General features: G+C 46.1%; 1 protein-coding gene across 1 annotated transcript; it reads right to left on the reverse strand.

Moving 5' to 3' along the window:
- Window positions 1–11,091: 11,091 nt before the first annotated feature.
- On the reverse strand, window positions 11,092–14,158 carry GADD45A (growth arrest and DNA damage inducible alpha). The gene is made up of 4 exons (XM_004607077.2): window positions 13,906–14,158; window positions 13,308–13,409; window positions 12,857–13,091; window positions 11,092–11,765 (listed from the first exon to the last, which is right to left on the reverse strand). The coding sequence occupies exons 1-4, from the start codon at window positions 13,947–13,949 to the stop codon at window positions 11,652–11,654; spliced, it is 495 nt and encodes a 164-aa protein (XP_004607134.1). The 5' UTR covers window positions 13,950–14,158; the 3' UTR covers window positions 11,092–11,651.
- Between the last annotated feature and the right edge of the window lie 11,627 nt (window positions 14,159–25,785).

Consider the following 25,785-nt stretch of genomic DNA (forward strand, 5'->3'; position numbering starts at 1 on the left):
TCTGCCTGGGAGGAAAACGCAGTCCAAATAAAGTCAGCCAAAATGCTAATGGCTTTGTGTATTCACCCATGGAGACGACTGACATTGCAAACTGGAAGTATGCACGGCGGGAGCCTGGCTGAGCTCCGAGGAATGGAAGTTGATAGCAGCATCGTAGGGGTCACGGTGAAGTTTACGATGGCAGCATTCCACTCCCCTCTACGTTCCCCTAGGCCATCTATGATGAAAATGACCGCAGTGGTCGCACCCTAGGGGTGAGAGCGAGGGCTTGGCAGTCTTAAGACATTTGCAGGTGAGACTCCTGTGGATAAGATGCTCCCTCTGGTTTCTAGAGTCAGTCCCCCCCATCTGTCCCCATGCAGACACCCTCTACTTGGTGGGGAATGTGATGACCCCACACTACTGGAATAGCACTTTCAGTCTCTGGCTTGAGCATGTGGGGAGGTTGGAGAAGCATTGATCTAGGGGGCCTGAGTGATTCTACAGCAGGTAGGGAATTTGCCTTGCGTGAGGCTGACCTGGGTTCAGTCTCCCAAGCCTTGCCAGGAGTAAGACCTGAGAATTGCCAGGTATATCGTGCCGTGCCCCCCCACCCCCCACACACAAAAAAATTACCACTGGTTTATCATGTTGGCTAGAATTGCCTATCTGTGAACACATATGCAGGACACATGCCAGCCACAGGTGTAAAGTAGTTTAGGAACAAGGCACTGAAAGACCTTCAGTTCGGTCCTAGTGTTGGTCTTTAACCTGTGGCAGAATGAATGCTCTGTAGATTTATAAACTGGATTGTGGGGAACTAATCCCAAGGCCTTCATGGAACAAAGGTGGACAGGGGGCCCCACTGCAAGCTCGATGTGGATGGACTTAAACTCATGTTCCTTCAGATCAGGGTAAAGATCCCCCCGGAGAAGTGGCACGTAAGATTTAGGAAGAAGATAGGTTGAAAAATATTTCACAAGTTGTATGTTTTACATGGGCTGGAGCAATAAAACAGCGGGTAGGCCGACCTGAGTTTGATTCCTCCGCCGCTCTCAGGAAGCCCGGCTAGCTACCGAGAGTATCCCGCCCTCACGGCAGAGCCCGGCAAGCTCCCCGTGGCGTATTTGATATGCCAAAAACAGTAACAACAGGTCTCACAATGGTGCCCGCTCGAGCAAATCAGTGAGCAACGGGATGACGGTGATACAGTGATACAGTGATGTTTTAAATATACCAGGAAAACGAGAGCGAGCTCAAGAAGTGACTATTTCCTTCTAAAATGACTTAAAAGACAAATCAAATTTATATGATACAGGTAAGTACACAATAGCAATACACAATACACAATACACAATACTCAGGGATGACACAGATTATCAAGGCACCTTCCACGTTGGCAGCCACAAGCGTCCCTTTGGGGAACCGCGCCCCAAGAATCACCCAAGTGCCACAGATCAATTCTACATGTAAACTGGAAACATTTTCCCACAGCGAATGCACCAGAGCTGCTTGGTTCAGAATAAAACCTTTCAATGCTGACAACATCTGTCAGTATTTACACGTGAGCACAGAGGCGATCAGGGCGTGAGGTGGGAGCTGCTGTTTACACCAGGCAGGGCACTGTGTATGGTCTCGTGTGTGAGCCCTCCCACAGCAGTCTAACACAGAGACGGTGTGACTTCACCCTCCATCTGAGCCACGAACTTCTCACACTTGTTCATATCCCTGAGCCAGAACCACCACCTTTGTGGTGGCGTGGTTTGAATAAGAAAAGGGGAGACAGGTTTTATTTTTTGGGTTTGGTTTGATTTGGTTTGTTTGTTTGTTTGTTTCTTTTTGGGTCACACCCGGCGATGCTCAGGGGTTACTCCTGGCTCTGCACTCAAGAATTACTCCTGGAGGTGCTCAGGGGACCATATGGGGTGCTGGGAATCAAGCCTGGGTCGGCCTCATGCAAGGCAAACGCCCTACCCGCTGTGCTATCGCTCCAGCCCCAGAGGGAGACAGTTTTAGAGAATTTTATTATTATTTTTTTTTGGAGTGGGGGCACACCCAGCAAGCCCTCTACCCGCTGTGCTGTCACTCCGGCCCAAATAAACCAACAAAGGTAAGGTGTGCAAGTAAGTTCTGCAGCATTTGCTCTTTCGGGGCCCCTTGGACAGAACTGGAGGGTGTGGAGCTGAGTGAAGTCAGAGAGTCTGAATGATCGGGGCTGGAGCGATAGCACAGTGGGGAGGGTGTTTGCCTTGCACGCGGCCGACCCGGGTTCGATTCCCAGCATCCCATATTGTCCCTCGAGCACTGCCAGGAGTAATTCCTGAGTTGCAGAGTCAAGAGTAACCCTTGTGCATCGTTGGGTGTGACCCAAAAAGAAAAAAAAATGATCTGAATGATCATAGGTGGTATTTAATTAAACTTTAAATTTTAAAATTTTTAATTAAAAAGAAGGCATTGCTCTGGGGTCTCGATCAGAACAACTGATACTCTATTGCTAGCACATTATCTGGCCAAATACTGGGTGTTGTTGTTTTGTTTGTTTTTGCGAACGAAGGGCAATTTATGTTTAGAGGCAATTTACATCTCCTACATCATTTTCTCCTCCTTGAATCAAAGAAAATCAGGTGAAGAAGCACCAGAGGCTGGTACACAGGGTCAGAGAAGGACACGTGGGTTTTCTGCATGTAATTAAAGGCATTTAAAAGGTATTTAAGGAATTGCTTCCTGATACTTGAACCACTGACTCATCAGGAGGACTAGAAAGAATTTGAGGAAAAATGAATCGCAGAAAGGTATGAATAGAATGAGGTGAACAGAATGCCTCCCTCAAGTGCCAACAATGCCTTTTAAGATGAGTTCATAAAAACTTAACAAGTGAGAGAACGAGCCCACTCAGTCATTGAAACACAGAGAATTTGGGGTTTTAGAAGCAAGGCAATGAGTCAGTCATTTCTTTTGTTTGGTTCCTAGTGGGAATGCTCCTCTCCCACCAGCAGGGTGCTAAGTCTATCCTAGAATAAACCCAGGAAGGACAAGGATCTTCCAGGATAGTGGACCGGGGTGGCTAGAGACCTGCACGGATTACTCTGCAAGCCAGTAAGTGCTGTTATAAAAAGCTTGGTGTTAGAAGGTGTTTCTCAAAGGAGACAATCCATCACTTGGGCTTTGAAGGGCGAATAGGAGCTTGTGAGTGAAGAATAAGGAGAAGATAAGCTCAGCAGCAAAAGTTCTGGGGAAAAAAGCTCAAGGTTCTAAAGAACCTTGGAGTACCAAGCAACACAGATCCTTGTGGCAGGAATAAGAGGCGGAGATTTGATGAGCCTGAGAGAGTTTGCAGTGGTCAGGCGCAGTCCTGTATGTTGTCAGGCAGGCTCCTGCCATGATAACTCTTTTCCCCATGAAGATATTTAGGATGCACAAAGCAAATGGCGAGATTAGTCAGCGCTAATCTCCGTAGAGACCTCAGGAATATCCCGTGACTCTTGTGTTCCTCCTTTTCCATACTCAAACCCCACTGTTCATCTCCTTCACCCACTACAAATAATCCCACGCACACGCACATACACATGCGTGCTCACAGGCACACCTGCACGACACCTATCCAGACTTGCCAGCCCCATGCTGACTGGTTAATAATCTCGTGACACTGTCCTGGACCAGGTTGCAGTGAGCCGCTTCCACGATGACGGGGCAGTGCACAGTCCATACTCTGCCACCGATTCTTTGTTTTTGCTGTTGTTGTTGTTTTGGGGACACACCTGGTGGTGCTCCGGGCTTACTCCTGACTCTGTGCTTGGGGGTCACTCCTGGCCGTGCTCAGGGAGCCCTATGGGATGCCCGGGATCCAACCTGAGCTGGCCACATGCAAGGCAAACAGCCTACCCGCTACTCTAGCTCCGGCCCCATCAGCATTTGATTCTGAACAAACTGATTTACCTTTCAAGTGTGTGTGAACATGGACAAGAGGAACTAGCTTAGTGGAATTGATGGTTTCCTGGGAGGGTAATTTTCTAGATTAGGTTCAGTTGGGCTGTATAGTATATGGCGGCTGGAGTGTAGGGGTTTCCTTAAGTCTCCTTCTGATTTGTAAACAGAGGATTTCCACCAAACACACCCACATTTTCGTAGGACACATAAATTAGGGAAAAGGAGGTGATCCTTAAGTTCCCCACACTGAACCCTTGCGGGACCCCAGGCAAGTGCTTCTGTGTATTGAGCTTTTCAGTCTTCGTAACAACCCAAAACACCCGCCTTGTCTATCTCTTCGGGTGTATAGGAGAAATAACTGAGTTTCTGTCGCTGTCTCTCTGTCTCTCTCGGTCTCTCTCTGTCTCTCTGTCTCAGTCTCTCTTGGTCTCTCTCTGTCTCTGTGTCTCTGTCTCAGTCTCTCTGTCTCTGTCTCTCTCTTGGTTTCTCTCTGTGTCTCTATTCTCTCTCGGTCTCTCCGTGTCTCTGTCTCTCTCCCTTTGTCTCTCTTGGCCTCTCTCTGTCTCTATCTCTGTGTCTCTGTGTCTTTGTCTCTCTCTTGGTCTCTCTGTGTCTGTCTATCTCTGTCCCTCTCTATCTCTCTGTCTCCTCTTGGCCTCTCACTGTCTCTCTGTCTCTGTCTCTCTCCCTTTGTCTCTCTTGGCCTCTTTCTGTCTCTGTGCCTCTGTGTCTCCGTCTCTCTCTCTTTGTCTCTCTCTGTGTCTCTGTCTGTCTCTGTCTCTTTCTCTCTATCTCTCTGTCTCTTCTTGGCCTCTCACTATCTGTCTCTGTCTCTTCTTGGCCTCTCACTATCTGTCTCTGTCTCTGTCTTGGTCTCTCTCTGTCTGTCTCTGTTTCTCTGTCTCTTTCTCTTCGTCTCTCTCTCTTAGTCTCTCTCTGTGTCTCTGTCTCTTTCTCTGTCTCTTTCTCCCTCAGTCTCTTTCTGTCTCTCTGTCTCTATCTCTCTCTGTCTCTCTCTGTCTCTCTCTGTCTCTCTGTCTCTGTCTCTCTCTCTCTCTCATCCAAGCAAGGCCAGGTCCTCTGGTGCTACATATATGTCCTGGGTCTTAGCTGCCACTCTCTCGCTCTTCTTTTTGCTCTGTCCTAGGATGTTATGGAAAGAAGCAAAATGAATCAAAAGGTCCTTCTCCAGGCAGTTCTTTTGATGATGACGAGACCGTCCTCACCGAGCGGCATCGTCGTGTGCTGAGCGCTCAGACACACGGCTGCTTCCCAGCAGTTCTTCTCAGACACTGAGTAGTAGAAGCTAAATCCGCGTAAAAACACCCAGGGACAAGATTCCCTTCTCCCTTGTGGAGCTTCTCCACAGGAAAGAAGAGTTCTTAGAATTCTCTCTTTCTTCAGAGTTCCTGAGGCTCTGTCCCACTTACTGGATAAGTAAGAGATTAGATCCAATTAGCTGCTTCCTCCCCCGGGCTGTCTGGCTGGACGCTCAGCGAGAACTCCTGAGAGTTGAGTTCGCAGTAGAAGCCTGAGTTTTGTCCCCTTCCTCGCCAGATGTCTTTGGAGGTGTCCTTGACCTCCGTGAGCCTCAGTCGCCTGCGCCAGAAATCAAAGGAATGCCTGAAAGCGAAAGCATGTGATAAGGCAGAAAGTGCAGCTAGCTGCTAGACCAGCAGGAACCGTGCTTTTTCCTGAGCTTCTGCCTCGTGCTTGGCACAGAGAAGTTGCTCATATGCCTGTCAGCTCCTCACGTGTCTCATCCCAAGTGTCCGGCGCTGGCTGACACCTCCTGTGGCTGCTGGTCCACCCATCCCAGCGTGCTCTCAGAGCCAGTAGTCACAAGTGGATCCTCCCAACTTTCACAGAAGGCTCTTGCAATTTTGGCAGTCGTGACCTTAGCGAACTCATCAGCACAGCGAACTCATCACGTCCAACTCTGTCTCCCGGTAGCAGACGATTCTGGTTCTCCTCCTTCTCTGGGACTCTCTGGGGCCTGTGGAGAGAAATGCGTGTACGACTCAGGGTCCGGTGGGCTGACATCAGGGGATGACGAGGAAGAAACGCTGCTTCCTCTCCAGCCAGCCCCTGCCCCATAGTTGGCAGCCTGATGGGGCTGAATTTCAGCCGGAAGAACGGTATGGGCCCAGAAAGCGTTTCTTAAACTTCTCTGACCACAAGAATCACCTGGAGTGTTTGTGATTAGATGTTGGGGTCGGTGGAGGGGGTGGCGGGGGTGAAAGGCAGACATTTCTAAGAAATGTCTCCATAATGAATTGTCTACCAACTGGTTCTGAAACAATTGAGCAGTGCAGGATCCAAATTGCTCTTGGCCGCCAGGTTTCAACTTGGCTACAGGATTCAGGGCCCGTTCCCTCCTCCGTCCTTGCCTCCTGCCGTCACTTTGTGGCCGCCTGCCTCTTCCCAGTTGCTCCTGAGCGTGTTTCTCTCACCTCATCCAAACAGGTTGCTGCTGCCTGTCGCCTCCCCCACGTCAGCTGTCCTGAGAGAACCTGGGTCCCAGAGCCAGTGGATGTGCCTCTTGTGAATAAGAGGCAGAGAGAGGGTCCACGTGTTTTGACTTCTCCCCATGTAGGACTCAGCAGGGCTGGGGAAATGGCCCGGTGGCAGATGCTGAGCATGCCGAAGGCTCCATCTCCAATCCCTGGCTGGCACCAGATGCTCCCTCCTTCCCCTGAGCACTGCTGGGTAGACCCTGGTGATCTCAACATTGCTGGGTTCGAGTCATATGCCCAGGGGAACCAGCCCCAGGCTAGAGGCCCAGGAACCATAGGAGCACGGGGAGGTGATTGGATGGGGTAGGTGGGTGGATGGTAACTCAAAGGACTGAAGTTCAAGACTTATTTATTTATATATTTACTTGGTTTGGGGACCACATTCAGGAGGTTTCTCCTGGCTCCGTGCTGGGAAGTCACTCCCTAGAGGGGTTTTGGCCTCCCCTGTGCCAAGTATTCTCTGACTACACTTAGCCCGTGGAGAAACTCTAGAGGGTGTGTTTTGTATGTGGAAGCGTTGGCTTCATTCCCTGGCATCATCCGGTCCCCCCAAACACTTCCAGGAGAGGCCCTCCCCCAGCCCCAAATAAAAGACTGCTAAAGGAAGGAATGGATTGAGAACATTTTATTTGATTATAAACTTCTCAAAATGACAAGCACGCCTGTAGGCAACAGCTATGTATTCTTCAAAGCACCTACGGAATTACGTTCAGTAAACCAAGTAACTTAACTTGTGTAGTTTGCAACACACTACCTAAGTTTCTGTCAAGGAAAAAAATCCTTTTTCTTGATTCCGTACCCATATGTGCTGCAAAGATACCTACCCTTTGAACTCCCATTGCAGTTTCCCGGGCCGTGCTTATGTTACTGGGCGCATTTTGCTTGGGGTCCTGTCAGTTGATGGATGTCTCACTTTGAACTCCTTGAGGTCAGAGTATGGCTCTAGATTTTCTGAAGACTCCAATGTCAGCAGCTGAGTCCCTTGCCCATAGTAAACACTCCCTAAATATTTCCCAGTGGTCTTCATGAATACAGCCTTTTCATAGTTCCTTGTGGTTTATCTAAGGATTGCTAAAAAGCATAAAAAAAGATTCAACGTAGTTGGAAGGCCACGGGCTTGGTGTCCTGTCATACCAGTGGAGTTTTGTTTGCTTGAAGTAAACTCACCTCTGCTGAGTTCTGCCATAAAGCAAAAGAATCAAATTTCCCCCATATCGTTGAAAATTGAGGAAACAATGATTAGGCAAGGTTATAGTAAGTCATCTCAAGACATGCTTTGGAAATGTTTCCAAGTGACATTGTCCAAACATTACTTTCCCTTTTCCCTTTATTTGGGAAATAATGAATGTGTTTTAGATTAGTGACCTTCACAAGTCCTTTCATTATAGAAGTTTAACTTCTCCAGGACCTTGGTTAATTATGAAAAGGAGGAGCCTGCTATTTCTGACACTGAGGTGAAGTTGCCAGTGGAAAAAACAGGTATTTTCCACATCCAACACACCCTCAGTGGATGAGGGGATTTTTGTTCTTGTAATATTTCCACCACATACAGTAAGTATGTTTAATGGCATTTAAAGCTACAATTAAAGGGTATTCATATCAATTGGAGATAGGAGGCTATTACATTTTTATTTATAACAAACTCAGCTGTCTCATGAGTGAACATCTCAGTTGAGGTGGATTTTGTCAATCAGGAAAGAAAAACAACAGTTCAAACTTAAAAACAACTGCATTGCATTAATTGTTGATGTTTTATCCTGAGGGCTGGAGCGATAGCACAGCGGTAGGGTGTTAGCCTTTCACGCAGTCGACCCGTGTTCGATTCCTCCGTCCCTCTCGGAAAGCCCGGCAAGTTACCGAGAGTATTGCGCCCACATGGCAGAGCCTGGCAAGCTACCCGTGGCGTATTGGATATGCCAAAAACAGTAACAATAAGTCTCTCAATGAGAGACGTTACTGGTGCCCGCTCGAACAAATCGATGAACAACGGGATGACAGTGACAGTGACAGTAACAGTTTTATCCTGAAACAAAGGAAAAAGCAAATCAGAAGAATGTATGCCAATACCTCAAGTCACAAAGCTCTATGGATTTAGAGATGTGCACTTCTTCTCTCAAAAGATACTTCTATGTATTGGGGGCTGGAGTGATAGCACAGTGGGTAAGGCATTTTTCTTACATGCGGCCGACCCAGGTTCAATTCCCAGCATCCCATAGGGTCCCCCAGCACTGCCAGGAGTAATTCCCGAGTGCAGAGCCAGGAGTAACCCCTGTGCATCGCTGGGTATGACAGCCAAAAAAAAAGTTACTTTTATGTATGTATATTATGTTCTAAGCAGCCAACTTTCTGAAGCTGGGGCACTATTAAATGCCACCTCTCTTGCATTCCTTTCTAATTTTTTTTTTTTTTGCTTTTTGGGTCACACCCAGCAATGCACAGCGGTCACTCCTGGCTCATGCACTCAGGAATCACCCCTGGCGGTGCTCAGGGGACCATATGGGATGCTGGGATTTGAACCCGGATTGGCCGCGTGCAAGGCAAACGCCCTACCCGCTGTGCTATCGCTCCAGCCCCTGCACTCCTTTCTAAACCATTTATCCAGTCAAGAAAATACTCACCCAGGGGGCTGGAGCAATAGTACAGCGGGAAGGGCATTTGCTTTGCACGTGGCCAACCCGGGTTTGATTCCCAGCATCCCAGGTGGCCCCCTGAGCACCACCAGGACTAATTCCTGAGTGCAGAGCCAGGAGTAACCCTATGTGCATCGCCAGATGGGACCCAAAAAGAAAAAGAGAGAGAAAATACTCACCCAGCACCTACAGTAAAGTACTGAGCTGCATCATTTCCTACCTTCAGTCAAGTTACACACTTATAGGAGAGACAACAATTTTGCAAGGCAGGTAACTTTATGTCCATTTTACAGATAACCAAACTGAGGTATGAGGTCAATACAGTTAGCTTCCCGTGCCCTTCTCTGTAAGCAAAAATGCTCCCCAACCCCTTCCTACGTTCCTAGCTTAGTCCTTATTGCAGAAGGTTTTTAATCAAGTGTGTTATCAAAAGAATTGACAATCCTTACTTTGGTGGGAAGGGGACAATTCTATTTAAAACTCAACTGTCTTTTGGTAGGAAAAGACAAGTACACAACACCTGTTACTTTGGGATTGAGTTTTGGCTCAAATGAATGAGACAAGCCTAAACAAGGTCTCAAACCCACCTTTCCAGCAGATGGTTGGAAGCTTTGTTGCAATATGAATAAGTCTTTTTGTTCATAAAATATACAGCCAGTTCCTGTTGTTGTTACTATTGGTTGGATTCGGTCTTCTGGTTTGGTCTCCTTTCCTCGGGCTGCACGCAGCTATGGCAGGGATGGGAACCAGATGGCACTCACGAGGATGATGGAGAAGCAAAGAGTAGACTAGTGGCCTGGTTTTCTCCATGTGCAGTTCCTTGGGCCACACCTGCCCCCGACCTTCCTACCAGCTACCCAGCAGTGGTTCTGCTAAAGCCTTTTCTGCCTCTTGCTTCCAGCCCTCCCACCTGATCCAATTTAAGCAGATTCCACAGAACCAGAGCCGCTGTGGGAAGCCCTCGAAGGAGAGCAAGGGCACCAGACACCTTTTGTCAGGCTACTTCCCTGATCCCTCAAGAGGGTCTGCAAAAATGCACAGCCCTTGACTGTTAGTCACTTCCTAATCAGCCCTCTTACTACACCCTCTTATCCCGAATAACCCTGCTCTCGCAGTCGGCTTATCTCCCTTGAGCAGACCGGTGGAGTCACTGGTCCTTTGCAGGCAGCCCAGCGTTTACAGAGCGGAGTTTCAACGCAACGGGGATGTGGAATGTCCTTCCCAGCCGGACTCCCACTTACCTTGTCATATCTTGCCCTTGCTTTCCGCACCAGAGGCGGACACAGTCCTTCTTTGTTCCCCACCCAGCGTTTGGTCTCTCAGCCCACCTCTGCTTTGCACCAACTCCAGCTGCCAAGTTCTGCACTAACTCATCATCACGGGTACCAGCATCGTTCTCCTCTAGCTGAGAATGTTTGGAACGTGGTTGAGATCCCCGTGATCTCTCTTCCTAAGAAAAATATCGCCAATCATTGACGACTCTCTCCTCCGCCTCTTTAGCATTTTGCACGATAGTTTAGTACTTAAGATCTCACAAGTTCAATTCTCACACTTTTCCCTGCCACTCTATATTGTTTGTTTCTGTTTGTGGGCCACACCCCGCAGTGCTCAGCGCTTACTCATGGCTCTGCACTTAGGGATCACCTTTGGGCAGGCTCCAGGACCATATGGGGTGCCAGTGATTGAACCCGGGTCAACCACATGTAAAGCAATTGCCTTACCCACTGTATTATCTCTCCAACCCCCTCTTGCCATTAACTCTTAAATCACCTTTGTTTTTGTGACTTTGGCTGCAGTGTCAATCAAGGTATCAGTTCAACAACTCTCAAAGGATTAAAAATTAGAAAGTTGCTCCCCCCGCGGCCAGCCCAAATGTCTAGAAGTGGAAAAAATGGATGTATCACACAGACATACACACACACACACCTGTAGAAACACATATCATGTATCTATGGTTTCAGAGGGGGTTTGATTTTACTGTAGAAAATCCCATTTTAAGTCCAAGGTAAAAGAAACAAAAAACACATACTCAGAACTGATGCAATTATCCATAACCAGTTTATTGTAGGTATAATGTTTCAAAAATTTATAGCATAAATAACCTTTCACATCATAAAATAACTTAGGATTTATAATAAAACTTTGAGAATGAACATCTCATCAAAGAATAATAAAATATGGTTGTCAAATAGGATTAACCCTTTTTGTTTTTCTTTTACTTGAGGGCACATAAGCCAAAAGGACGCCAATGCCTGTGGCACATTGAAACCTTTTACAAAGCATATTTGGTATATTTAAATGTAACTCAGCCACCCCAAATTTATAAGAGAGTTTGTTTTCCGTCCTGCTTGGTACTTCGTAATTTTTGTTCCTTTGGACTTATACTGGTTTCAACATAGCTTCCTTCTTCATTTTCTACCTCTTGCCACCTTGCAAAGTCATCACTCTCTCCGGCCCCCAGAACATGTAGTTGAACTCAGCCCCTTCGACATCAATTCTGTAATCCTTGCATCAGTGTAGGGAGTAACTGCTTGAGTAACTACAAAGGTATTTCAAAACTTCAGTGCAATTTGCTTCAGTGATTTTCATTCAGATGCCATCACCGTTCAGGGAGATTAATCACTGGCACCCACTGGTCCATGTAGCGACTTTCCCGGCAAAAACAAATAAGTTGACTCAGGGCCGGATCCTTCCATTGTGACGAATGTGGATTCTGGGAACCAATTTGAAAAAAAAAGAAAAGGGTGAGCTTACAATTTAGAAAAAAGTCAACATTGACTAATAATTTCACCACCTGTAAGGTGAAGACACATGAACATTCTGTAGTTTTGGCTCCAAGGACACTGACCAGTGATAACCACAACGAATACAATTTCTTCTAGAGAGTTGGGTTTCCTGCAAAATCCTTTCAGGGTAATTCTCTGACATCCTCACCAGGTCTGAACACCTGCAACCCACCGAAGCATAAACGTTTGCCTGATAATATTTATTCAGTTTTGCATACGAGGGCTCAGCTACCAATCATAGACTTATTTTACCAAACTTGTACCCTGAGCCCTGATTGAAGCCACCGGGAAATATTTCCATGCAGTGAGTACAAAAAAAAAAAAAAAAAAGAGGGCTGCAGAGCGGTTAACTGGACTCGCCTGCCACCTGTTAGTCTGCCAAATAGCCTTTTTTTCATAGAGCTGCAGAATAACTGAACTGTCATGTCACTACACCAGTCAAAATGATTCAAAGTATTGAAAGACAAAACAATCCCATTTATCTACGAATACATTAATTACCTGAGGGTTTCATGAGTGGAGGAGGGAAGGAAGGTAGGGGGGGGGCATTCATGTGTGTGTTGTTTTTTTTAAAAAAAAAGAAACTGCAAAAAATTGCAAAGAAAAAAAAATTTCCACTCCATCCTCTTAATGCATTTCTAGGGAATTAATAAGGTCTGTCTCCTCCACCACTTCTATTTTTAGCTCCGACTGGCAGAGAATGAAGCTGACTCCTTAATGAGGGCGAGCCAGGAATTTATTTGGCTTAATCTAATCTGCCCGGCTGAAGGAATTAGTCACGGGAGGTAGTGCAGATGTAGGTAGGGAGTAGCTAGACCCACAGTGCTGACTCACAAGGATCTCTTCCGCTGCTGGCAGCCGCCAACGTGCTCAGACATGTTCTGTCCCCGAGAAAATCCCCATGATGAAACCAGCACCTCTCGGCTGAAAGTCCAGCCGCCCCCTCCAGGTCGCGCGCCTCTTAACCCTCGCGGCTCTCTCTCTGCAAGCCTGCAGCGGGTCCCCGCCCGTCCCTTACCGTCACCAGCACGCAGTGCAGGTCGGGGGGCTGCTGCGCGCCCTCGCTGGCCGGACTCGCACTGGGCTCCAGCAGCAGCAGCTCGGCCAGCCGGCCCGGGTTGCTGACGCGCAGGATGTTGATGTCGTTCTCGCAGCAGAACGCCCGGATCAGGGTGAAGTGGATCTGCAGGGCCACGTCCCGGTCGTCGTCCTCGTCGGCCGCCAGCAGGCACAGCACCACGTTGTCGGGGTCGCTGTGGGCAGCGATTTGGGGGGGGGGGGGAGTGTGAGCTGCCGTGGCCCCGTGGGGAGGGAGGGGGGGACTCGCTCCGTGCCCCGCGTGCGCCCCCCCCCCCCCACACACACACCCTGCAGCGGGCGGTCATCGGGCAGATGACAAGCCTCGGGGAGCCCTCCCCGGACAGGAAAGTGCTACGAGGTTCACGCGAGGAGGGGGGGTCCCCACTTACACGTTGAGCAGCTTGGCCGCTTCGTACACCCCGACAGTGATGGTGCGCTGACTCAGGGCTTTGCTGAGCACTTCTTCCAGGGCGTCCCCCACTTTATCCATCCTGCAAAGCCGCGAGAGCCAGAGGGTCAGCTCCGAGTCCCCTCTGTGGGGACCGTCCCACACCACCACCAACCCCCCAGCATCGACGCCCTGCCCAGCACCCCTGCGTGACAAGCGCACGAACAGCCCTGGCACCTGGACCCTTGCAATCTCGAGTCCCCCCCGCCCCCCCCCCCCGCGCCGGTTCCATCACCCCTGTGACTCCAGCTGTCCCGGAGTTGCCACCAAGGCACAGCCACAGGCTGCAGCCCCGCGCCGGCAGGGCAGTTCTGTCCAACGCAAAAACCGATGCCCAACGCAAATAAAAAAGAAAAGAAAAAGAAACAAAAAAAGACCCGAGTGGAGAGTGAAGGGGCGTGCGGAGAGTCCCCGCGGGAGCAGGGCGGAGGAGACTTTTCTCGGGTCACTGTTGCTGCGCTCGCGGCCCCGCCAAGCCTCCCACCTCCTGCTCTGCAGCCCCCGGGCACCAGCTCGGAGCGGGGCTCCGGCCCACCGACCTTTCGATCTTCTGCTCTCCAGTCGCGAATTCCTCCAGAGTCATATTGCAACTGCAGCTCCCTCCAGGAGAGAGAGCGGCGTGCGGGCTGCTCCTGCCACCTGGGGCGCGCGGGCACCGGCTCTCTGCGCGCGCTCCTGCCCGGCTCCTCCGGCCGCCGCCGGGCTGGCTCGCTCGCTCGCCGCGCCGCGTCTCGCCACCCACCGCGACGCCGACACCGCAGCTGCCTCCCAGCCACTGGAGGACAAAGGCCGGCTGGCGGGTGTTATCGTGCCCTCCCGCAGCCAACCACCTCCGGCCTCATTTGCATACGCCCAGCCATTGGCTATGCAAATCACCCGCTCCGATGATTTGACCTCAGCTCCTGGGACCCTGCGGAAGTGGGAGGAGCCAAGGGGGCGGGGGCGGGGCCCGGGAGGGACCCAGGTCCCGGCCGATTGCTGCGGGTGGGATCTGGGTAGGGGAGGTGTTGGCTGCTGCAGGCTGGGGAGGGTGGGGGGTGGGGGGGTGGCTTCCCGGATGTTTTTAGCTTGGACTGGAGCTGGTGCCCAGTTTTGGTGTTTTTTTTTTTTCTAATGGGTGCACTTTTTTTTTTTAATTCTCCTTTCATGTCTTTTGTTTTTAGGAGGTGCAATTAAATTCTATTTCCAGGATTAAGGCCCCAATCTAGTAATTATTAGTAAGCAGGTTACATAAAAAGAGTGTGTCCAGAGCTCTGGGGCAAAGTTTACCTCAGAAGTGTTGTTTATGTAAGCCTAAGCAGAGCTGCTTATTAGTCGTCGTATAATTTCGGTGCCCCGATGGCTGGTTTATTTTGGGAAGGTGGCGGCGAGAGTTTGGAAGCTCCAAAAAAGAAAAATCAACACATTTGTGTTCGGGAGTGGCAAGGGAACAAGTTGCAATCTTTTTTTTTTTTTTTTTTTTTTTTTTTTTTACAGAAAGCAGTGGGTAAGTAGGGGTGGAGAGGGAGGAGGGTGTTCGCTGGAGCCGGTGAGCATGTGTGTGTCCCAGGCTTGCAACCCCGCCCCACCTTTCCCAGAGCTCATCCAGGGGCTCCGTCCACCCCTCACCAGCCAAGAGACAAATGTTGCTGGCCCACTCACGACACAAGTCGGAATGCTCTCAGTATGCCCTGTGCAGCCTCTCGGCAGGCGACTGCATCACCCCGTTCCACAGAGGGCTTATGATCTCACTGTGCATTATTGAAGTTGGAGGCTGAATCACGGAGCTGGAGCTATAGGACCTTTTAGTCATCTGCTGAAATTTCCCCCTCGAGATAATGGCCACCTGTAGGTGGAAAGCAAGAGATCCTTTTCGAAAAGCAAACTTTAATGTCTACACTTTCATTGAACAGGTTGAAAGTTCTTGCCTTTGTTTTAAGAGTCAAGGCAGCAGATGCAGAAACCTTCCTTCAGCCTTCTGCAGCCCCGAAAGGTGGTGAAAATGTCCCCTTCTCCGTATTTGCCTGCAAAACGATGCTTGCATTAGTAAGGTCGCTATCTAGTCAAAGGTCACAGGAGTCATTTTTTTGGCAAAAGTATATGGCACCTGAGTTTTTGGCGCCTGTGTGCTTGCATCACTCCAGAGAGAAGATTCTCCTGCTCTCTTGATATTAATTTAATGGGGTGTGTGTATGGGGGGGGTGGAAGGTCAGTTTTCTGACCCTTTGGAGATGCCATTTTGCACGTGACCCCTAGCCACTCTATTAGTAAGGGATCCTGTTCGAGCAAAGGAATGATGGTGGCCACGCATCCTTCAGCCCAGATGTTGGTGCTCCACATCTGCACCTTCAGTCTCAGCCTGGGATGCCTTGGTGAACTGTAGCACTGTCGTCCAGTTGTTCATTGATTTGCTCGAGCAGGCATCAGTAACATCATTGTGAGACTTGTTGTTACTGTTTTTGGCATATTGAATACACCACGGCAGTTTACCAGGCTCTGCCCTGTGGGCGGGATACTCCCGGTAGCTTGCCAGGCTCTCCGAGAGGGACAGAGAAATCGAACCCTGGTCGGCCATGTGCAAGGTAAATGCCCTACCCATTGTGCTATGGCTCCCGTCCCCTTGGTAAACAAATTCCTTAAAATTGAAATTTAGACAGGTGTTAAGGCACTTTCTGTTTTTCAGATAGTCTGAATTGCACAATCTTGTCTGAGTCATTATTTGGAGATTGAGTGTTTCCGAGGAACTCCAGGGTTGAAATATATTCTGAGGAACTCGAGGGTTCTATCCACTGGGCTTTTAGAGGCTCTTGGAAGAAAGTGTGAGCATGGCAAACTGACAAAGAATTAGGTAACAGTGTGAGTTTCTTTGTAGCCGGACTGGAACTATATCAACTTGGCATTCTCAGCACCTAGCACAATTTCTGCATTTGGTAGCAGCAGGGTCGAGGTGAATATGGATTTGCAGAGAAGCTGAGTTGAATGAGACCTCAGAACCCAGCAGTCCCTGCAATATGTTGGCTGAATTTTCACTACGTTTCACGTTAGCTAAAAATAAATAAATAAATAAATAAATAAATAAATAAATAAACTCTTTATTTTGCTACCAAGAGCTCTCTCTCAAGAACTGTGCAATTTCTGCTCCTTTGCCTTTAACCTGCTGGCCAGCTCATTGGTGTCCCTGTGCTTGATTTGGGGACAAGTAGGATTCACTGTCACCAGCTAACTCTGCTGAAAGTCCCATGACTTTAGTCATCTGAACAGAAGCTGGAAGCCAGAGGCACTTGGATACTGTTTATGCCGACTCAGATGAAGCCCAGTCTTCATAATGCCCCCAAATCAGCTATGTGCAGTAAAAACACGGCAGAAGCATGTCTTTCACATGACCTAGCCCCTCACTCAGAAACCATACTGCATGCTGTCTGTGGCCTTGTGGGCAAGTGTTGTGGGCAAGTGATTTGTTCAAATGTTGTGGGGGTTTTCTCTGTGAGGTAAGCCTTGCTTTCCAGTATTCAAAAATACTCATTTGTCATGCTTTCTGACTCAGAGAGATTACATCATTTTGCCTCACTGCTGAGTCTATCTAGAATGTTTCATGTTGCTCATCTTCACAGTTGGTCCCCTCTGCTGAAAGAGAAGCCACATTTAGCCACAGTTAGGTGACAGTTAGACATTAGAAGATCATATTTATGAATAAATGTTCTTTAGCCTTGGAATAAGCTGGTATTTAATGATATAGCAGAGGAGTTTCCTAGATCACTATAGAATACATATGTTTAAATAACTCCAATGTGTACAATCATTTGTCAAAATCATTTGTCATATCATTGCTCCTGGTAAGTCTAAGCCAATACTGAGCTGACATCTAGTAATGTGTGTAAGGATGCCAAATGATTATATTTAGGAAGCACAGAGAAATGTGCACTCTGAGTCATTAATTTAGCACTGTTGGTATAATATTGTAGCACTGTTACCTACTTTGCATATTAGGAATCTTTAGATACCTTCTTTACTTTTTTCATGCATATATTCCTTCTCTTGGTTATACATACAAATTTTGTTATAAAATTACACAATATTTTTAAGATCTGAGTGAAATGTGATGCTTATTAAATTCTATATTAGAGGTCATTTTTTAACAATAAACGATTTAGATGTATCTCATACTTTCCCAAAATCATTCATATTTTATTGCTAAAAATCAAAAGGTTCCTGGTATAATTTAATGTGCAAATCTGTTGAATTTACTCTCTAAAAGCGGGTCTCTGAATTTCCTTTATATCTCCCTGCCAAGTCCCAGAAAATAATTTAGTCATAATTAACTATCACTTAAAATGTATTATCTCTTAGGAATCAATACTTCCATTTGACTTTAATATGAATTTTTAGTTTCTTGAGCCATTACTGCAGTAGATAAGTTTTAAGATAACCTCAGTGACCTCTAACCCTGATGTTAACTCTATGTATACCTCTTCCATTGAGGAAGAGGGGAGTCCATGACTTGCCTATGAGTGAATATGGGATGGTGTTGGACTAGTACATCCACATTCTTAGGTAAATGTGAATTTTTCAGATTTAATTAAGGTCCCCAACAAATTGTCTGTCCTTCCTTTCTTCCCCCCCTCCCTTCTCCCTCTCTCCCTCCCTCCCTTCCTTCCTTCCTTCCTTCCTTTCTCCCTTTCTCCCTCCCTCCCTCTCTCCCTCCATTCCTCTTTTCCTTCCCCTTCCTTCCTTCCTTCCTTCCTTCCTTCCTTCCTTCCTTCCTTCCTTCCTTCCTTCCTTCCTTCCTTCCTTCCTTCCTCCCTTCCTCCCTCCCTCTCTCCTCCATTCCTCCTTTCCTTCCTCTTCCTTCCTTCCTTCCTTCCTTCCTTCCTTCCTTCCTTCCTTCCTTCCTTCCTTCCTTCCTTCCTTCCTTCTTCCCTCCCTCCCTTTCCTTTCTCCCCTCCCTCCCTCCCTCCCTTCCTCCCTTCCTCCCTTCCATCCTCCTTTCTTCCTCCCCTCCCTCCCTCCCTCCCTCCCTCCCCTCCCTTCCTTCCTTCCTTCCTTCCTTCCCTTCCTTCCTTCCTTCCTTCCTTCCTTCCTTCCTTCCTTCCTTCCTTCCTTCCTTCCTTCCTTCTTCCCTCTCTTCCTTCCTTTCTATCTTCCTTCCTCTCTTCCTTTCTTCCCTCCTTCCTCTCTGATGTTAGGAGACAAGTTGTGCTAGGTAGGCCTCACCTAATCAGGCAAGTGCCTTGGCCTAAGCCTTCTCTGAAGAGAGTAGAAACATTCCAGTGCCTTGGCCCAGGCCTTCTCTAGAGAGAGAGTAGAAACATTCACTGAGAGGCTGGAAATGGATTCTTCTCTAGGTGAAAATGTAGCCCGGCCAACACAGATTTGAGTGTTTGAAATCCTGAGAACAAAGTCCAGGTAAGCTTTTCCTGGACTTCTGACCTGCAGAAACGATGAGATTTGGTTCTCAGAAACTATGAGAACTACACATAAGAACAAGTGTTGTGTTGTTGTTGTTTTTTTTTTAAAAAAAAAAGACCTGTGGTAATTTATTTACATTAGCTTCCAACCAGATGCAATCCTTTTAATGCCATTTTGTGTGTTCCAAAAACCCTCATCCTATGGCAATTCTTTTTAGTTATTAATATTGAAGACCGTGGAATCACGGATGCTTTGAGCCCAAGGCCAACCACCTTAGGTTGCCATCAACAACTTTCACCGGCCACCTCAGTAATAACCAGTTGAGCACCAATGAAGAATCACTGAGGCACTTTTTCCCTCCTCTCATTTTATTTATTTATGTGACTCAATATTGTTTATTGAAAACTTATTTACAAAGATGGGGGGGAGTCGAGAAGTGTGTTTTCAAGAAAGAATACTGGCTTCTCCAGAGTGGATATAGCCAAGAAAGAGACATGCAAGGAAAACTCATGTTCAAGGGAGAACACTGGCTTGAAGAGCAACCCTTTAAAAAATTTTTTAATTGATCATTTCGTTTAAGTCACACATTTATAATAGCGTTGTTGTTTATGGTTTTGATAGTTACCACACCTTGTCACCACCAAAGTGTTACAACCCATTAACCAATGTTCTCATGTTACTTCTGGTCTACCTCCACATGACCCCATCTTCCTCCCCACCCTTGCTGGTAATCTCAGTTTTGTAATCTAAGGCCAAAGGTTTATCATTGCTTGATACTGTCTGTTCCCTTGTTTGTTTCTTTATATACAGCAGAGTGTGATCATCCAGTATTTTCCATTTCCCACTACCTTATTTCACGTAACATGATCAAGTTCTATTCATGTTGCATCAAAACTGCAAGATTTCATCTTTTCTTGTAGCTGCATAGTATACCATTGTCTGTGTAGACCACGGCTTCTTTGTCACCTGTTGTTGGACATTTCAGTAGCTTCATGTCTTGGTCAGTGAACTAAGTTCTGTAATGAACACCATGTGCATGTATCTCTTCAAATTAATGTCTTTGTGTTATAGGGGTAGAAGCTAAGAAATGGAACTGCTGGATCATGGGAAGCTCTGGGTTTACTTTTTGGATAAATCCCCAGACTTTTCCATAGAGACTGAATCTGACGACATTTCACCTACATTGAGTGAGGGTTTCTTTTTACCCCACATCCTTGTCAACACTACTTGTTGCAAGTGATTCTGATATGTGCCATTCTCACTGGCGTGATATAATATCACACTGTTTCATTTTGACTTACATTGGACACTTTTTTCATATGCCTACTAAGACTGTCCTCTTTGGGGAAGTGTCTACCCTTCAGTTCTGCTCCCCAATTTGATATGGTTATTGGTTTTGTTATTGTTGTTGAGTTTTGAGAATGCTTGATGTATCTTGGAGATTAGCTTTTTATCTGGCATAGGGTTGTACAAATATTTCCTCCATTCAGTAGGGTGTTTTTTATTTTAGCCAGAGTTTCTTTTGCCATGTTAAAGTCTTTTTTAAGTTTGATGTAATCCCTTTCTTTCTTCCTTCCTTTCTCTCTTTCTTTCTTTCTTTCTTTTCTTTCTTTCTTTCTTTCTTTCTTTCTTTCTTTCTTTCTTTCTTTCTTTCTCTTCTTTCTCTCTTTCTTTCTTTCTCTCTTTCTTTCTTTCTTTCTTTCTTTCTTTCTTTCTTTCTCTTTCTTCTTCTTTCTTTCTCTCTTTCTTTCTTTCTGTCTTTCTTTCTTTCTTTCTTTCTTTCTTTCTTTCTTTCTCTCTCTCTCTCTCTCTCTCTTTCTTCTTTCTTTCTTTCTTCTTTCTTTCTTTCTTTCTTTCTTTCTCTTTTCTTTCTTTCTTTCTTTCTCTCTCTCTTTCTTCTTCTTTCTTTCTTTCTCTTCTTTTCTTTCTTTCTTTCTTTCTTTCTTTCTTTCTTTCTTTCTTTCTTTCTTTCTTTCTTTCTTTCTTTCTTTCCAGTGGAGTCAAATTTCTCCATGGTCTATATCCTTAAGTGTTCTGTCTATGTTTGTATTAGATGTATTTTTGTGGATTCAGATCTAATCTGGAGTTCTTTAATGCATTTTGAATTAACTTTTGTGTATGGTGTGAAATAAGTATGCAGTTTTCTCTTTGTTAATTTATTTTTATTTTAAATTTATTTTAATATAGGAAAAAGGACACAACTGTTGATACAATTCTAGAATTCAAATTGATAACAAAGCTTTGATATTAAAAATCGTAAGTATGAAAATCAATTTAAGTGAAAATTGTTATATCAGATCATAGGTTAAGTCTTGTCTACGAATTCATTAAACTGTTGCTAGTTGAGCCATCTGTGTTATTGCTTTTATTTGTTGAGTTTAGTAGACTTCTATGCTACTTTTCTAAGGGATCCAATTTTCTTCTCTCTCTTCTCTCTCTCCCTCTCCCTCCTTCCCTCTCTTCCTCCCTTCCTTCCTTCCTTCTTTTTTCTTCCTTCCTTCCTTCCTTCCTTCCTTCCTTCCTTCCTTCCTTCCTTCCTTCCTTCCTTCCTTCCTTCCTCCTCCCTCCCTCCCTCCCTCCCTCCCTCCCTCCCTCCTTCCTTCCTTCCTTCCTTCCTTCCTTCCTTCCTTCTTCCTTCCTTCCTTCCTTCCTTCCTTTCTCTCGCTCTCTTTCTCTCTTTCTGTCTATTTTCTTTCTTTCTTGTGACTATCAAGTTTTCGCAGCACCATTTTTTGAAAAGGCTCTCTTTGCTCTATTTCATGTACCAAGTCCCTTTATCATAAATTAACTGTCAAAAAAATCTGAGGGTTTGTGTCTGAGCTCTCAATTCTACTCCAGTGGCCTGAGAATCTCTCTTTACTCTAGGCCACATTGTTTTGATTAGTATAGATTTCTAGTGCAATGTAAACTTAGGAAATGCAATACCTCCCATCTTCGTTTTCTCCAAGTAACTTTAGCTACTTGGGGAATTTTTTTATTCCCTATCAATTTTAGTTGAGTATTTTCTAAGCTCTTGAAGAATGTTATAAAAATTTTGATGGAAATTTCACTGAATCTATATCATACTTTGGGTAGGAAGGTCATTTTGACAAGATTAATTCTTCAATCATGTACACGGAATATTTTTCCATTTCCAGGTATCCTATTTCTCTCAGTAGTGACATAGCATTCAATGTATAAGTCTTTCACATCTTTTGTTAAATTGATTTTTAAGTATTTGATATATTGGGACACTTTTAAATGAGGTTGTTGCTCTAATATCTTTCTATTTCAGGTCAATATTTGCATATGGAATGCAATCAATTTTTGTGTATTTGTTTCATAGCCTGATATTTAGCAGTGTTGGTTTGTTGTTTTCAAGAATTTGTTTTAGTGGGTTTTTTTTTTTTTTTGCTTTTTGGATCACACCTGGCGTTGCACAGGGTTACTCCTAGCTTTGCACTCGGGAAATTACTCCTGGCAGTGCTCAGGGGACCATATGGATGCTGGAATCGAACCCGGGTCGGCCGCGTGCAAGGTAGAACCCTCTGTGCTATTGCTCCAGCCCTGTTTTAGTGATTTTTTTAAAAGGGTGTTCTATGCATAGAATCATGTCATCTGTAAATAGTGATAGGTACCCAGGGTAAGGCTCCCCTTATCCCAGGTCACATCTCCTCACTGGCTTAAATATGTGTCAAAAGGTTTCTGTGGTGGAAGGAAAGTTGGGCAAATCTCTATGGAGGAAGTCAGTTGTCTGAATTGGTAATTGGCTGTGAGTTTCAAAGAAGTGTGGGAGTGCGGGAATCAAGTGCTCGGTGGCCAAGAACCATTCCCCTGCGCGACCCACAGCAATGGACAGATGAAGGAGTGAGGGAGCAGAGGAACAGGGGAACAGGGCCCCAAGCTGATTGGTAGTTCATTTATTTCTCTCTCCTCCCCCATGTGGTTTGACCTCGTCCCTTACAGCACAATAATTTCTCTCCCTTTCCCCAACATAGTCTTCGCTGTAGTCGTACTCAACGTAGTCCCATAGTCATCATCATCATAGTTGTTGTCTGTAGGATAGCATTGGTTTGTCCTTCCTCCCTTGCCACAAGGAGTTTAGGTTTAAGTGCTCTGGAGACTCTCCCATTCCTTTGTTTATCTGTAAACTCTTCTCTGCACCCTCCTTCTCAACTAGTTAATCACCTTTTCCCCAATCAGATTCTGTTAGCTTGTAAGATCAGATCCTTCTAAGGACTATGAATTTGTATTGTAAGTTAGTGTCTTTTGGATAGTTTACCTTAAAGCAATGTCCTTTCCGTATGGACACAGGAAGACAGTTAATATTATGCTCTTGTAACTTGGGAGTTGATTGATTCCAAATAATATTTACTCCTGAGCATCTGCTTTCTCAACTCAGTTGCCCTTAGTTCCTAGCATTGCAAAAGCAGGGTCCCGATGCGGGACAGAATGGACCCAGGGCAAGCTGTGAGCTACCCTGGCATTGAAATGGGCCAGGCCAAAGCGCCACAACTCAACTATAAGCTGAGCACATGATCATGGACAAATGCTGTCATGATCCAAAGGTAACAACGATATTAGGACCCTGCTGGGGTTAGAAAGAGTCACCTGGCCTGAGGACTGTAGTCTGGAATGTATAGTGAATGTCCTCAGGAAGAACCAAACCTTAAGCTTATATCTCTTACTGTGCTCATACAGAATGACATTGATAGAAATAATAGAAGTAGATTTACTACAACTATAAGTGGATTACTAGTTGAGGAAGGGAGAAAGCGACACACCCTTGTTTGGATCCCACCTTTGAGCAGATCCCCTAGTAATCTTCTTAGATGAGATTTTGTCCTTGAGGAGTGGTCTTAACCTCTCTTTGTTGATGTGTTAATGTTCCAACCCACCTTTGTGTCACCACCCTATGTGATTGCTATATAAACTAAGACTGTAGGAGAAGTAAGGGGGAACACACAGAAGTGAGGAAGAAGCAGCAGGACGGGAATAAACTGCAACTGATACCGACCGGCCTGGCACTCATTCTTTCCTTTGCCTGCCCATCTCCACCAGCCTCCCCGGGGCGGGGAAAGCAGCATGAGACTACCGAGATTGGAATAAACTGCAACTGATACCGACCAGCCTGGCACTCATTCTTTCCTTTGCCTGCCCATCTCCATCAGCCTCCCCGGGGCGGGGAAAGCAGCATGAGACTACCGAATGCGGGCAGCAGGAGAGATAGAGCCCTGCTAGCCCCTCTCTCTTTTGTGAACACACACAGTTGTCCCCTCTTTCCCCTTACAGCATAGTTGTATAGAAATCACGAAGGGTGGGGGTACACATAGATGGGGTTGAGCATTGTCATAACAACAAACAGAGGTACAGCCATTCCTTCAGGGGAAGTTCTAGGGGATTAACTCAAGAACAAGATCTCATCTGAGGGTTCAGCACTCTAGATCACTAGGAGATCCACTCCAGAGCAGGAGTCCACCCAGGGTGTATTGCTTTCTCCTTTACTCAGCTAGTAGTCCATGTAACCAATCATAGTAAATTTACTTCCTATAATATTTCTAGTCATTTTGTATGAACACAGTAAGAGATATACTAAGCTTAAAATTTGGCTCTTCCTGGGGACATCTCGCTGTATATCCGAGACCACAGTCCTCAGGCCAGGTTAGTCTTTCCTAACCGCAGCAGGGTCCTTACTCAGTTACTTCTTTTTGGGTCACGACAGTTTGTTCCACGACCGTGCTCTTAACTTGTTATACTTCTTATGGCACTTAGCTTGTCCCTTTCCAATGCCAGGGTAGCTTACAGCTTGCCCTGGGTCCATCCACTCCCTTTTTGGGGACCCGCCTTTTGGGGGTGTTAGGAAGTAAAGGCAACTGAGGCATAAGTCAAGTAAATATGATGGGTGCCCAGGAGTAAGTATTCTGAGTCAATTAACTCCCACGTAATAAAAACATCACATGAACTGTCTTCCTGTGCTTATACAAAAAGGACATTGCTAAACCACGCAAGTGGCATAAAGGAAAGAGAAAAGCAATATAGGATTATCAGTGCTTGATGGAATTGGGTGTGCCTCAGGAGCACTGTTTTGGGAGTAACTCAATAAGCCTCAGCTCCCTGCGGGAGGAGCAAGGACGACCCAATGTTATCCAACAATTAGCCAATGGTAGTTTGCTTTCCACGTCATATAAGATTTCGAATGTGTCCTCTCTGAAGGAAAAATGATGATTCTTTTCACCTACCTACTTCACTGACAAGTTTTCCTCTGCCTAATTCTTCAAGTCCTTGAACTTGTCCCCTTCTTTCTCCCTTCACCTCCTCGATGATGCCATCCAGTCTCCAAGCCTTAAATATTTATATGCTGATGACTCTCAAATGTTCTTTTAAACTGGTCAGTCATCCTGCCTGACCCTCAGGTTGAGTCATCATTTTTGTTCCAATATACAATGAACATTTAATCTTCCAATGACAGTGCTCTTGATTGTCCTCTTATAGGTCAATGGCAGCTCCTTTCTTCCTATTGTTCATCCCCAAAGCATGGTGTCTTCCATGACTTCTTCCCTGTGAGCACACTTCAAGATGCAAACCAAGTCAGCCAGTCCGAGGGCTTCCTCCCCCACCTGGGAAACGGCGACAGCTCCCTGCTCTGCCCTTCCTTTCTCTCCCCTAGCAACCCAAATAGTCACATAGGGGCCACTCAATTCACCATCAACTCTCCAACCCAAACTCACCATTGATTGCTTCTCTTTCTCTCTCTCTTTCTTCCATCCTTCCTTCCTTCCTTCCTTCCTTCCTTCCTTCCTTCCTTCCTTCCTTCCTTCCTTCCTTCCTTCCTTCCTTCCTTCTTTCCTCCTTCTTTCTCTTTCTTTCTTTCTTTCTTTCTTTCTTTCTTTCTTTCTTTCTTTCTTTCTTTCTTTCTTTCTTTCTTTCTTTCTTTCTTTCTTTCTTTTTATTAAATCACTGTGAGTTACAAAACTTTCATGTTTGAGTTTCAGTCATACAATGATCAAACAACCATTCTCCAATAGGGAACATTTTCCACCACCAATGTCCCCAGT

This window comes from Sorex araneus, chromosome 5 (assembly GCF_027595985.1).
Source record: "Sorex araneus isolate mSorAra2 chromosome 5, mSorAra2.pri, whole genome shotgun sequence".
Lineage (NCBI taxonomy): Eukaryota > Metazoa > Chordata > Mammalia > Eulipotyphla > Soricidae > Sorex > Sorex araneus.

What these genes read in the sequence shown, in the direction of transcription:
- GADD45A (XM_004607077.2), bottom strand. Translation starts at nt 13,949, where the DNA reads ATGACTCTGGAGGAATTCGCGACTGGAGAGCAGAAGATCGAAAG. An exon ending in GGAGAGCAGAAGATCGAAAG is followed by an intron (nt 13,410 to 13,905) that starts GTCGGTGGGCCG and finishes GCGGCTTTGCAG; the next exon opens with GATGGATAAAGTGGGGGACG. An exon ending in TGCACTGCGTGCTGGTGACG is followed by an intron (nt 11,766 to 12,856) that starts GTAAGGGACGGG and finishes ATTGGTTCCCAG; the next exon opens with AATCCACATTCGTCACAATG.